A 15,537-nucleotide genomic window follows, 5' to 3' on the forward strand; every position below is an offset into this window, starting at 1 on the left:
ATTCATGGGCTATAATTACTCCCACCATATATAATCACTGCAATAGGTGCAGAAAAAGAACATTTACCAAAATCCACCATTCATTATCAAAACACTCAGAAAACTTAGAAGGGAAACTTACTCAACCAGACGCAGGGTGGCGCTATGAAAACTCTACCAGCTAATATCATACCTAATAATAAAAGACTTAATACTTTCCTCCTAAGATCAGGAACAAGGCAAGGATTTCTGTTCTCTCCATTTCTACTCAACCTTGAACTGGAAGTCCTAATCAGTGACATTAGGAAAGAAAAGGAAATACAAATTGTAAAGGAAAAGTTAAACTTTTTATTTACAGATGACGTGAGAGTATATAAGGAAAATCCTAAAAAAATCTACAAAAGAATTACTAGAAATAAGTTTCACAAGGGAGCAGGCTACAAAAACCAACTGTGTGTCTACATACTAGCAAAGAACAACTGGATATTGAAATTAAAAATACCATTTACAGGGACTTTCCTGGCAGTCCAGTGGTTAAGACTCCACACTTCCACTGCAGGGGGCACATGCTTGCTCCCTGGTCAGGGAACTAAGACCCCACACCCCACATGCCACGCAGCGTGGCCAAAAAAAGAAAAGAAGGAAAAAAAGACACCACCAATAACAAAAATATCATTTACAAAAAAAAAAAAATCCTGGAACTAATACATGATTATAGCAAGGTTGCAGGATACGAGGTTAATAAATAAAAGTCAACTGCTTTCTTATATACCAGCAATGAATAACTGGAGTTTGAAACTACGAACACAAGTCCATTTACATTAGCACCAAAAAATGAAATACTTAAGGATATATCCAATAAATATGTATAAGATCTATATGTGGAAAACTACCAAATTGTGATGAAAGAAATCAGAGATCTAATTAATGGAGAGAGAAGTCCACGTTTATGCATAGAAGAATTAATATTGTTAAGATGTCAGTTATTCCCACTGATGTACAGAGTCAATGCAATCTCAATCATAATCCCAGCAAGTTATTTTGTGGATATCAACAAACTGATTCTAAAGTTTATACGGAGAGGCAAAAGACCCAGAACAGCCAACACAATATTGAAGAAGAAAAGTTGGAGGACTGATACCACCCAACCTTAAGACTCACAGTCATCAAGACAGCGTGGTATCAGCAAAAAAATAAGAAAATAGATCAGTGGAATAGAATAGAGAGCCCAGAAAAAGACCTACACAAATACCTTCAACTAGACTTTGACAAAGGAGCAAAGGCAATTTAATGGAGAAGGGACAGTCTTTTCAACAAATGAGGATGGAACAACCAGACATCCACATGCAGGAAAAAAAAAAAAGAATTTAGACACATACTTTACACCTGTCACAAAATTAACTCAAAATGGATCACAGACCTAAATGTAAACTGTAAAACTCCTAGAAGAAAAATAAGAGAAAAATCTAACTGACCTTCAGTGTGGTAATGACTTTATAGATACAACACCAAAAAGTGTGATCCATGAAAAAAAAAAATGAGGCTTTAATGTTGGACTTCATTAAGATTAAAACTTCTCTGTGAAAGATACTGTTTCTCTAACTACCAGATAAGGAACGTCAAGTCTTTGTGTATCCTTACAAGAAACATGATACGTGTGTTTGTATGTCACTGCTTTTTAAACAAATGGTTATTCGGCACATTGTTCTGCAATTTTCTTTTGTTAACTTAATAATGTGTCTTTGTAGATCATTCCATATTTGTACATAGCTTTCTCACTCCCAATTTTACACCTGCATAGTACTCCATGATATGTATTGAACATAATTTATTTAGCCAGATCTTACTGATGGATTTACACTGTTGCCAATATTTTGCTATTACATACAATACTGCAAAGATTAAATGTTATTTCCCAAATTTATAAACATATCAGTAGAATACATTCCTAAAATTGGGACTGCTTGGTCAAAGGAAATGTGAATGTTAAATTAATAAATACTGTGAAATTGCTTCCCATAAAGGTTATGCTCCCACCAGCAGTATAAGAGAGCACATTATCCTACACCCTTGACAAGTGTTTTATCAAACTTCTTAATACTCGCCAGCCTTATAGAGTGAAAAATGGTACTCAAGTGTCATTTTAAATTACGTATGGTTTGTGAATGAGGTAGAGTGCCTTTTTATCTGTGTTGAGAACCATTAATATTTTTCTGTGAACTGTTTATTCATAAGTTTTGCCCATTTCCTAAAAATTGGATTGTTGGGTAGATTGTTCCTTTCATCACAATACAATATTTCTCTTTGTCCCTTTAATAGATTGAGGCTGTTAGTATATTTATTTAGTATCAATATTGTTTTGCTCATGGTACATCTTTGGCCATTTTTTTGTTTTTAATCTTCCTTAGATTCAAGACTTGTGAATATATTTTTAGTTCAAAAACAACTTTCTCGGTGTTCCAACTGTATCCTCTTGAGAGCTTCCATTCTTCTTTCTTCCTGTCATGCTTTCTCTTACCTTTTCCATTAGTTCTGCCCCCATAGGAGGAATCTGATTATCCAGGGATATTCCCTCTTTTGAGTTGCTGCATTCCTTTTAGTAGGTTGTCATTTCCACAGCTGTAGGCTACCGCAATCTCTTGGACAGTGCGGAACTGGCAGTGAGTAAAAGATACACATATTTTCAATCTGATGTGCAAGCAATGAAGGAGCTGGCAAGGTGGCACTGCTAGCTCTGCTGAGGACATAAAGGAGCAAGAGGAGGATACACGGCAGGGCTCATCTACCTGCAGGGACACAAGCAATTTAGCCCACAGCAGCTGCCCGAGAAACGCATACAGCTTACAGGCAAATATGGCCTCTTTCACATGCCAGAACCACCCAAAGATATATAGCCCAAGAAACAGCATGTACCTCTCAGATAATGAAGGAATCCCTGATCTTCAACAAAGGTTCCGCTGGGCTTTCAACACTATAATGAAGCCCTGAGTTACAGTACCTTTTTCTTTCATTTTAAAAAATAATACAGGGCTTCCCTGGTGGTGCAGTGGTTAAGAATCTGTTTGCCAATGCAGGGGACATGGGTTCAATCCCTGGTCCGGGAAGATCCCACATGCCGCGGAGCAACTAAGCCCATGCGCCACAACTACTGAGCCTGCGCTCTAGAGCCCGTGAGCCACAACTACTGAGCCCACGAGCCACAACTACTGAACCCGAGAGCCACAACTACTGAATCCAAGAGCCACAACTGCTGAAGCCCACACACCTAGAGCCCATGCTCTGCAATAAGAGAAGCCACCACGATGAGAAGCCCACACACCACCATGAAGAGTAGCCCCCCGCTCGCCGCAACTAGAGAAAGCCCGCGCACAGCAACGAAGACCCAACACAGCCATAAATAAATAAATAAATAAATTTATAATAAAGTAAAATAAAATAAAAAATAATACACAATTACATGATTTATGACAAGGATATATGAATACTCAACTGCTTTCGAATCCTCTGCAACTCACCTGGCTATGGCAGAATATAATCATCTTCAGGCTTGTTCTTATTTTAATTAATTATGTAACTTTTAGACCTCCAACTCTTAGATAGATGCCCTAAGACAAAAAGCTCAGAAACCTTCCTCACTGAATACCTTAACACTTTGTTTCAAAAAGCATTCAAAGTAAGTTCCTTCTTTATACGTTTCTCAAAGGTTAGATAAATAAATATTTGCATTAAAAGTCTGGAAATGCTATGGCAAAACAAGCTCTTGCAGTTCAATGTTTACTTAGTATGCAAAAGGGAAGGGAGGGGAGGGATAAATTAGGAGTTCGGGACTAGTAGATACAAACTACTATATATAAAATAGATAAACAACAAGGTCCTACTGTATAGCACAGGGAACTATATTCAATACCTTGTAATAACCTATAATGGAAAATAATATGAAAAAGAATATATTTATATGTATAACTAAATCACTTTAATGTACACCAGAAACTAACACAATGTTGTAAATTAACTATATTTCAATAAAAAATAAACTTTTAAAAATTTACTGAGTACATATAACTGCGCTAGATGTCAAGCTAGACTCTAAAGACAAAAATATGAAAAAAGACCCTGGGCTGCCCTGGTGGTGCAATGGTTAAGAATCCGTCTGCCAGTGCAGGGGACACAGGGTCAAACCCTGGTCCAAGAAGATCTCACATGCCGCGGAGCAACTAAGCCCGCGAGCCACAACTACTGAGCCCACATGCTGCAACTACTGAAGCATGCGCACCTAGAGCCCGTGCTCAGCAACAAGAGCCCGTGCTCACCACAACGAAGAGAAGCCCCCGCTCGCCACAACTAGAGAAAGCCCGAACACAGCAACGAAGACCCAACACAGCCAAAAATAAAATAAATAAAACATAAATAAATTTATATACATAATAAAAAGACCCTGCCCTTAAAGAGCTCAGTCTAGTAAAAAAAGAAAGGACAATCTCATAAAGAAACACAATATAATGTGATAAGGACAATAATAAAGTATGTACAGGGTCCAAAGGTTAACACAAAGGAGGCTCAGTAACAAGGAGGTACAGAAGAATTCGTGCTCAGCTAGATTTTAAAGCATAAACAGGAATTTGCCCAGTGGCCAAGGGAATTATAGGTAGAAGGAAAGACACACATTCTTTCAACAAAGTTCCAGTTTGGGACAGCTACTATGGAATAGTTACTTTGAAATATCCATTCTAGAGAAACAGTGATGAATAAGATAAAAAGTCTCTGACTTCATGGAGTCAGGTGGGGATCAATAAGTAAATCAGTAAATTAAAGTCCAGTGTGATAAATACTGCAATTGGGATAAGCAGAGACTATTAGAGGCTTATGGGCCAATTGGGTATAAGACCTAAACTTAGATGCTAGGAATGAACAGAAATTAGCCAGGTGAAATGTATTTCTATCAGGAGTGAAGTGAGGATGCTGTCAGAGAGGTATGGCATTATAGGTACAGAGAAGAGAATACAGAAAGACAGAGAGAGAGAGAGAAAAGGGAGGGGAGGGGAGGGGAGGGAGAAGAGGGACAGACAGACAGAGAGAATGTAGTTCAGTGTGGCAGAAGCATAAATGTCTGAGATAAGGCTAAAGATGAAAGCAAGAACCATATCATGAAGGATCTTTTAAACTGGAGTTTGGACTTTATCTTGAGGGCAATAAGGAACAAAAAATGTTTTTTTTAACTTGGGAAGACTTGTTCAGATTTGTGTTTGAGAAAAAGTATGTAGCTATAGTACAGTGAATGAAACAGAAAGAAATGAAATCTCAAAGCAAGAAAAATAGCTACAGTAATCCAGGAAATAGTTTATAGTAGTCTGAACTAAGATAATAGCAATGGAATAGAGAAAGTGGGTGGGGAGAACTGAGGTATTTAGCTGGAATCAACAAGTCTTGTAAGTGCTGGAATCAACAAGTCTTGTAAGTGATTTGACTGGGAGTAGAGAGGTCAAAAAGGAGTCAAAGATGATGCTTCAGTTTCTGGTTTGGGCAAAGGGTGAAAGGTACTACTGTACTATCCAGTAAGATAAAGAAAAGGGAAAAGTAGGTTTTGAGAGGGTGAAATAATCACTTTAATTACGGACAGATTGAGTCTGAGATGCATATAAGTTATTCAAAGGAAGGTGTCCCATAAGCAGTTAAATATACAAAAACTCAAGACAAAGGTTTGGGCCGGAGGTACAGATTTGAGAATCAACCATATACAAAGTAAAAGCAGTGAGAATAGACGAAATTGCCTAGGGAAAATGTACAAGGTGAGGGGAAAAAAACTAAGACAAAAACCCCATGGAACACTAACATTTAGAAGACAAACAAAAGAAGAGCTAGGAGAGTAGACTGAAGGGAACGGCCAAAAAGGAAGATGAAAATATTAACAAGAGGAAAAGGAGTAAGCACTTAATGAATGCTTACTATGTGCTAGGTGTTGTACTAAGTGATTTACGCACACTACCTCATTTAATCCTTACATACCCTATGAGCAATTTACCATTATTATCTGCATCGTTACAGATGTGGACATTTTGGCTTAGAGAGATCACCTTGCTCAGATTTACACATTTGGTGGAGTATAAGAAGTGCAACCAAGATTACACCCTCATCCTCCAGAGCCCTTGTTCTTAACCGCTACACTGTACTGCTTCCTATAAGACTTAAAAAGTGTGGTATCACAGACACAAAGAAAAACAGTGATTCAAAAAGAAAGACACCACCCCAGTAACGACAAGCTCGCTTAGAAGCAAGACCTTGATTTCTAACAACATTCTCTATAAAAAGGAATCAGGACTCTTTCAGAAAATGGCTGATCTGAGGAATGGGCAGGAAATATGTCAAAGGGACACAGAAAAGCAACTGAACGCTCCCAATGGCCATAGTCCTAACAATCTGAGCAAAAAAACTGAAGTAGTATTGGACTATGACCCGGACTATACACTAAATATCCATGAGTCCATAGTGCTATAAAGAAAGAATTAACTAACTAACTAAATAAATAAACGGAGGAGAAGAGACAAATCTAGGGTGGAAGAATTCCAAACAAATCATGTAGATACTCACAACTCAAAGAAGTGGAGCAAACTCTCCACTCCTCAAGTGTGGGCTCCACATAATGACTGCCTTCCAAAGACAATGGTATGGAAAGGGGGAAGGGGTAGAGAGTACCTTTACAGTAGAGAAACATGACAAACACTACATCAGCCAAGTGACCAAGTTTCACACCAATAATGATAAGTCATGTTGATACCCTTAATATGTTGTGATGAAAATGGCCCTTTATCTCCGTGGTCTTTCTCTCAAAAACCTATAACCCCAATCTAAGTATGAGAAAAACAATTAGAAAAATCCCAATTCAGGGACATTCTACAAAATACCTAACCAGTACACCTCAAAACTGTCAAGTTATCAAAAACATGGAAAGTCAGACTTCCAGTATCTCAGGATACTGTCACAGCCAAAAGAGGCGAAGGCGGCATGATCATGAAATGTAATGTGGTATCCTGAATGCTCTCCTGCAACAGAAAAAGGACATTAGCTACAAACTAAGGAAGTCTGAATAAAGTATGAACTTCTATTCATTATAATGTATCAATATTGGTTCATTAATTATAAAATCTGTACTAGAATAATGTAGGATGTTAACAGTAGGGAAACTGAGTGAGGGGTTTATGAGACCTCTCTGTACTATTTCTGTGATTTCTCTGTAAACCTAAAACTGTTCTAAAATTAAAAGGTTATTTCTAAAGGGGGGGGGGCACATTAACTGTGCCAAAAGCTGATAAACCGAAAACAAAAAAAGACAAAATCAAGGGCAGTTTCAATGGATTAATGGAGTCAAAAGCCAGATTACATTGGGCAGAGAAATGAATGAAAGCTGAGAATGGGACTGTAAGTGTATAGCTTCTTCCAAGAAGTCTGATAATGATGGGGAGAACAAATGAGAGCTGGAAGTAGAGATTAAGTTGAAGAAAATGTTTTTTGTTTAAATCAAGGTATAATTCACATACCCAAAAATTCACTGATTTCCAGTATATACACAAGGTTGTATAGCTACAACCACTATTTCCAGAACATTTTCATGACTTCAAAAAGAAATGGTAAAATTAAAGAAGGCTTAGACAAGTCGAATATGTTCACAAATAAGAAGACATAGCATTGTTAAGATGTCAATAAAACCAAAGTGATTTAGAGATTCAATGCAATCTCTATCAAAAATCTAACAGCCTTTTCCACAGAAATAGAAAACATAATCTTCAAATTCATGTGGAATTGCAAGAGATCCTAAATAGCCAAACAATCTCGAAGAAGAATAAAGTAGGAGGACTCACACTTTTTGACTTTGAAACATACTACAAAACTACAGTAATTAAAACATTACAGTATTGACATATGGACAGACATATAGACCAATGGAATAGAATAAAAAGTCCAGAAATAAATCCTCACATATATGGCCAACTGATTTTTGACAAGGGTACTAAGACCATTCAATGGTCAAAGGACAGTCTTTTCGACAAACGGTACTGGGAAAACTGGATATCCTTATGTCAGTTTGACCCTGACTTTGTATCATATACAAAAATTAACTCAAAATGGATCAAAGACCTAAACCTAAGAGCTAAAACTTTAAAATTCTCAGAAGAAAACATTGGGGAAAATTTTCGTGACACTGGATTTGGCAACCATTGAATGGAAATGACACCAAAAGCACAGGCAATAGCAGAAAAAACAGATTAATTGGACTTCATCAAAACAAAGAAGTTTTGCACATCAAAGGATACTATCAAGAAAGCAAAAAGACAACCTGATGAATGGGAGAAAATTTTTGCAAATCATTTCTCTCATAAGGAATTAATATCCAGAACATATAAAAACTTCTAGAACTCAACAACAAAAAACAAATAATCCAATTCAAAAATGGGCAAAAAGACTTGAATAGACATTTCTTCAAAGAAGATATGTGAATAGCAAATAAGCACATGAAAATACGCTCAATATTACTAGTCATTAGGGAAATGCAAATCAAAACCACAATAAGACATCACTTCACACCTATAACGATGGCTATAATAAAAATAAGTTAAGTGTTGGCAAGAATGTGAAGAAACTGGAACCCTTGTGCACTGTTGATGGGAATGTAAAATGGTACAGCTGCTGTAAAAATCGAAACGGCAATTCCTCAAAAAATTAAAAATAATTCTATTATTTGACCCATATGACATGTGACCCAGCAATTCCACTTCTAGGAATATATCCGAAAGAACTAACAGCAGGGTCTCAGAAAGATCTCTGTACTCCCAGTTCACAGCAGTGTCACTCACAATAGCTAAAATACGGAAGCAACCCATGTGTCCACTGATGGATGAATGGATAAGCAAAATGTGGTACATACTTAAAATGGAATGGTATTCAGCCTTAAAAAGGAAGGGAATTCAGCCATATGCTACAACATGGGTGAACCTTGAGGACACTGAGCAAAATAAGCCAGTCACAAAAAGACAAATACTGTATAATTCTACTTACATGAGGTACGTAGAGAGTAGGGAAAATCATAGATACAGAAAGTAGAATGGTTCTTGCCAAGGGTTTAAAGGAGGAGGAGAAAATAGGGAATTGTTGTTTAATGGGTGTAGAACTTTAGTTTTGCAAGATGAAGAGTTACGGATATGAATGGTGGTGATGGGTGCACAATATGAATGTACTTAAATGCCACCAAACTGTACACTTAAAAATGGTTGAAGTGGTAAATTTTATGTTATGTGTGTTTTACCACAATAAAAAAAATTGGGGAAAAAATGACAAGCATCAAGGCTTCAAGTGTCTCTTTCATTGTTTCAGAATACATTTAAATTCTTAGAATACTTCTACAGACCATTTCTACTCTTAAGCTAGCAATTTCTCTACTGAAATACAGATTTCTCTAGCCTTCTCTCCACCTTAGACATACATAGCCCACCTTAGACATAAAGCCTTTGAGGAAGCTGATGTTTCCCTCACAGCTATCTGTATTGTAATAGTAGACACTTTTGTTTTTAACTTTTGTATATGTATAATGGAAAAATTTAAACCTATACAAAGGAAGAGAGAAAAGAATAATGAAACCCCGTATAACTATCACCCAGCTTAAACAATTAACCAACTCACAGACAATTCTGTTTTATCTATAATTCCACTCACTTTACTCTTCTTCCCTCACTGGATTATTCTGAAGCCAATCCCAAACATCATATCATTTCAACCATAAAGATTTCAAGATGTTATTTCTACACACTAAAAGATACTGTTGAATGATACATAGTGAAAGATACTGACAAGTGTCCTGCACAAATTCTTGTATGGATGGGTCAGATTTCTGATATAAGCATTCCCCCAGTAAACCATCTATTACACAAAGGAATTACATATATATTCATTCATTCTACTGTATTCCTTACAAGTTTAACCACTAGCAAATAGGGTCTCTCAAAACACACACACACACACACACACACACACACACTCTCTCTCTCTCTCTCTCTCCCCACCTCTCCGCCTCTCAGAGGTAACTGACTTTTATATGATAAAAGTTCTTTGGAATATGAGAACACAGTAATATTATATAATTATTATACATAAAGTAATTCTTCATTTAACTGCTTGTTTTATAAAACAAATGCAATAAAACTAGCTCAATGCAGAAAATTTTTATTCAACTGTCCTTACCTTTTGTTGGACTGAGATTCTGATCTATAAATCCTCTTAATTCTGCATTTGTAGAAGTCAAACCAACCTGAATAAAATAGTTTAAAAAATTATACACAGGATCTTAAATAATATGTGATCACTTAATAAGCTATTATTAATAACCTTCCACCAGAAGTCCGTATCAAATATTATACATTGTCACATAAAGATGAGCTAATGATATCAGCTATAGGAGCTGGATTAAAACACTGCCATTTTGCTTGAAATGGGAAAAATAATGCACTGTCCAGATCAAGATAAAAATTAATGAAATAATGTTACTTATGAGCAGATGTGAGATCTACAAATTTTACTGATGGCTTTTTTTGAAAGCAAGTAATCTGGCAACCGTGAAGTTGCCAAAAGATATACCAAAATTCCACCCTCATTGCTGCCCTTAATTTTTACTGTTCACAATCACTGCATATAATGCTTTTAAACATTATGACATGTAATGGACCAAATAAAGACCATTAATACCACAACGCAGACGTGAGGTCCACTGGCCTTGGGTTCATTCTCCAGTTCATCAAGCCCACTATGTGTATGGTTGTGGTCAAGTCACACAAGCTCTCTATATCTCGGTCTCCTCGTCCATAAATTAGAGGCCGCTAAAGGTGCTTACCAATTCAGGTTGTTAGAAAGATTAAGAAAAAAGAATTCATGTAAAGCACAGGGCTTGGCACAAAGTGCTCAATCCATTTTAATGTTCATTACTGTTTGTAAGATACTTGAGGGACTACCTAAAGCAAGTGTGTTTATAAATTCTCCTTTAGACAATTTATTTCTTTTAATGTGATGTCTACTGGACTACCTGGAATCATAAGCTGAATATGGTAGTATCATCAAGCGGAGTTTTAAAATTTCATTATAGATAGAGCCAGCAGGAAAAAACCCCCTATTTTTAAAAACTTGTCACAAAGCAAGTATCCAATAAATGGTTCTACTATTACTACTGTATTGTTTTAATCCTTGTAGATTTGTAACCTTGAAACATCCATGCTAATTTGGTACCCCAAACATCCTCTCAAAGTACTAACACACTGAAAGGATTTTAAGGCACACAAAGCTCTGTAAGTTTGTATCTCTGTACTTGCTTTATGTTTTTAAACTATCCACTGCTTTAACACTGTATATTCTTCAAAACCACTCATTTGATACTTTATAATTTCATAATATAAGAGCTAATTATTTCATTATTTGGGAATTCAGATGTTCTACTAATAGCTATTTCTTTTTTTCAAGAGATACTACCAGAAATATTTCTACATATCGTTCACATCATAGAAAAGTAATTCTGATGCAAACCTATGTCTGGCATCTAATATTAAATTTTTATGGAAGCGGCTGAAGACAGAGGCATCTAAAACATAGCCTAATTCTATGTAGATAATGGTGCAGATCCTTAATCCTGTCTAGCTTCTCGTAAGTATTCTATTAGAAGTAAAGTAAACCTTTTGCAACACAATTTCCAAAAAAATACCACTGCATGGATTTCCAGAGTTGCTCACAAATACTAACGTTAAGCGTTCAATTTGTAAATGCCAAGAGTTTACCGTGGCATCACTAACATGCCTCTCCTTTTTAAGCTCTTCTACTACAAAAAAAGAGAAAGGCGAAATTTTTGTTGGTGCTCTACTGTAAACAGAAAGCAAAGAAGGCAAAGACAGCCTTTAATATATTCCATGCTTAATACAATGTGATTATTTAATACATGTATTACAGTAACTTCAAAAGTATCAGTTTATACCTTTTTGTTATTATACAAAGATAACGGCAAAAACCTCAACCAAAACCACGTATTCACAGTCGAGAGTTCAGTTACTGGAACTGTTACATTTAAACACCTGCTCTTACTGTTCAACTTTTGCTACTTCTAAGTGAAGTAGCAAACGGATTTGGAAACGTTTTAAGCAGCTGTACACCTGCACCTTAGTGCAACAGGTTATACCCCAAAAAGATAAAAGTCAATTGTAAATCAATAGTGTGTGTAATTTTGGTCTCATGGATGGAGGGGAGGTGTTTGTATTCAGAGCTTAAATAAATACTACTAAAATTTATTTAATTAAAACTTCAAACATGTATTAATTTCTGCTTTCATAAACACTGTATAAAGATTCAAAGAAAAAGTAGATTTGCAAGTAGAAAAAGTTGGGTAGGAAAGGCATTTAAAAATATTAGCTATTCTTTCTTTATTCTGTCCATTTAAAAAGGATCTTTCTATATAATGTTTCTCAGATCAAGAGAAAAAAGTAAACTAATTTTACGTAAAATTTTTCATCTAATAAGATCCTGAGAAAAGTTTTCTATCAGGATATTCAAACACTGTGCTGCATACTGTAAGCAGTCACTAAATGTCTATTGAATAAAATATATCCAAAGCCCAAATGTTAAGAGTCAAACGATATTCCCCAATAACAGCATTATAATTTCACTGATCTTTAACATTTCAGATTGACATAACTGAAAGATTCAAAGCGAGATGGTCTGTGGTCAAAGTTCAGCTCTACCATTCATTCACAAGCAAGGTGTTCTTGGAACAGTCACTGCAAAATGAGGATGACGATACACATGTGTACAACAAACTCAGACAGCTCTTCAGACCAAATTAAATAATTATGTGAACATGTTTGTTAATGGCAAAGCAATATTCAAGTTTGGGTCATTAATTCAAAGGGCAATGGCTTTACTACTTCAACACTGACCTAGACAATTCATAAGAGAGACACAAATGACCAACAAACATAGAGAATACCAATTTGACCTATCTAGCAATTAGAGAAATGTAGTAAATTACATACCATTTTTTTGCTGATTAGATTGACAAAGATTAGAAAGCAAATAAAGGGAAATGGCACTCTCATACACCACTGGTGAGTTTGTAAATTGGTGCAATCTTTCCGAAATGCAATTTAGCAATATGAATCAAAAGTCCATAAAGTACATACTCTTTGGGCCAGTAATTTCATAAGACTTTTGTTTCACGGAAATAATCCAATGAGTAAACAGAAATAAACAAAAAGTTAAAAAAAGAGAAAAAATGGAAATAATGGCCAGTATTAGGAAACTAGTGTAATGTCCATAGAATAGATAACATAAAAGAGCCATTTAAAATGATGTTACAGAGTTATCAAGACAAGAAAAGGTTTTCGTCATAGAGACTAAGCTAAATAGTAGGTTACAAAACAGTCTGGCCTCATTTTTATTAAAAAAAATATAATACACATAGATTTTGGTATATATACGTGTGTGTATGTGTGTGTATATATATATATATATATATATATATATACACACATACACACACGTATATATACCAAAATCTATGTGTATTATATTTTTTTTATATATGTATTTTTATATATGTATTTGTGTATATACCAGATGTGTTCTTAGGCAGAATTTTGCTGATAATCTCTAGGCTAGTTTCTTTTCTTTATCTGTACTTTCTAATTTTTCTGTAATGAGTATTATGGCTTACATATTGTTAAAAGATTCTTTGACAAGGCAAAAAATTACACCTCAAATTATCTTTCAAATCCTTTATTGTATACTAAGTGAACTTAAGTGAGAACACATCTGCATTTTTGGTCCAGAAGAGTATCACTGGATACTAGATAGTACCTGATAACAATTTTATCCCAGATACAATGAATATATTGCCAGCTCTGCAGAACTTCCTTTTGCAAAATGAAACATCCCACACTCCATGCAGTTCTGGTAGGGCTGTTCATCTTAGAGCCTCAAATGTGCTGCGACAACACGAGCGGACCCATGACCCACAGTGAAGCAGCAAACCATTTATGGTACCCTACTTCCTTCTCTACAATGACTTGTCTAAGCGTGTGGGCCAAGCAGAATCAACCAAAGCTCCTCCATGGAATTTGAAATATAAATGCTAGAAAAGAAAAGTTCCCTCTCTTCTTCTGAGATAAGCATTATGAGGCCAATGTAGGCTATTATGCCACCATATAGAGCCAAGAGATGGAAAAAGGGAGACAGAGCCCTGACGCCCATCATTTCCCTGAACCCGGTTGTATTTGAAGCCATAGTACTCCAGACTTTTCAGTTATGCCAATCAACACATTCCACTTTTTGCCTGAAGTGATTCTGAATAGGGTTTCTAACACCTGTAACCATAGGGGACCTAGGATGGCTTGGCTGAGGCAAAACTAACGTTTCACAAAAAACCGTTCTCATAAGAGAAATGCAAAATGAGAAACAGAAACTGAAGATGCAAATATTTGAACGTATGTTTAATAATGCTTCCATAAAACCTGGACAACCTCTTCTATATCTAAGAGTCACTTTTCAGCGGCATGTGACACAATTATCACTCCCCCCTTCTTGAAACACTGTCTTCACTTGGCTTCCACATCATCAGGGTAGCGTTCTTTCCTTCCTTTCTGTCCATTCCTTCAGTGTCCTTTGCTGCCTCTCCTCCTCCCCAGTTGTTGGAGATTCCCTGCGTTCAGACCTTGGTCCTTATGTATTCTCTAGCCACGCATGAACTATATAATCTCATGGAATCATACTGCTTTAAAATAATCAATCTAATATGAAATGACTCCAAAATTTTTAGATCCAGCCCCAAGCTTTCCCCTGAGCTCCAGAGTCATTATTGATCATTATATTAACTGCCTGGCCAATATCTCCACCTGGATGTTTTCAGGTCCCTCAACTTTAATATATTCAAAACAATTTTTGAGTTTGCCACAAAATCCTGTACTTCCCCAAGGGTTCCTCTTCTCATTAAACCGCAAAGGCACTTACCCAGTTACACAAGCCAAATGCTGAGCAATCTTTAACTTCTTCCCTGTCCCCATATCCTAATTACTCAATAAGTCCTGGTGGCTGTCCCTTCAGATACATCCTAGATTCAACCACTTTTCCCCATCTCTAATATCATTACCCCAGCTCAAGTCTTCATACTCTGATGTCTGAACTACTGGGACAAGTACCAAATGAGTTCCCCACTTCTACTATGCCCCTCTTCAGTCTGTGCACTCAGCAGCCAGAACAAGCTTTTGAAAATGCTAAGTCAGGACATGAAACCGTCCTCAAAACCTTCAAAGCTCCCCACTGACATTTAAAGCACACGCTGCTCACCCCAGTGTTTGAGGCTCCCCATGACCTGGCTCCTCCCACTCTCCCCGGCTTAATTACTCCGCTCTGTCTTATCAACTGGTCTTTGCTGCTCTTTGAACAACCACACTTTCTCCTGCCTCTACCTGGAACGCTCTTTCCCCAGATATTCACATGGCTGGCTCCTTCTTCTCGCACTGAGACTGAAGAGCATTCTTCTGCCTA

General features: G+C 36.4%; 1 protein-coding gene across 8 annotated transcripts in view; it reads right to left on the reverse strand.

Moving 5' to 3' along the window:
- TFDP2 (transcription factor Dp-2) overlaps positions 1-15,537 on the reverse strand; it is a 173,404-nt gene that overhangs the window by 108,148 nt on the left and 49,719 nt on the right. For 5 of the 8 annotated variants that reach the window (XM_068546025.1, XM_068546024.1, XM_068546021.1 and 2 more), the window contains one exon: positions 10,207-10,273. The exons of 1 other annotated variant lie outside the window; for it this stretch is intronic. In XM_068546025.1, coding sequence (XP_068402126.1) covers positions 10,207-10,273 — 67 coding nt within the window. Of the gene's footprint in view, positions 1-2,497; positions 2,634-10,206; positions 10,274-15,537 lie in introns of those variants that run through there. 2 more of the 8 variants (XM_068546027.1, XM_068546029.1) reach the window with 2 other exon arrangements.

The sequence above is a fragment of the Eschrichtius robustus genome, chromosome 6 (genome assembly GCF_028021215.1).
Source record: "Eschrichtius robustus isolate mEscRob2 chromosome 6, mEscRob2.pri, whole genome shotgun sequence".
NCBI classification, from domain to species: Eukaryota; Metazoa; Chordata; class Mammalia; order Artiodactyla; family Eschrichtiidae; genus Eschrichtius; species Eschrichtius robustus.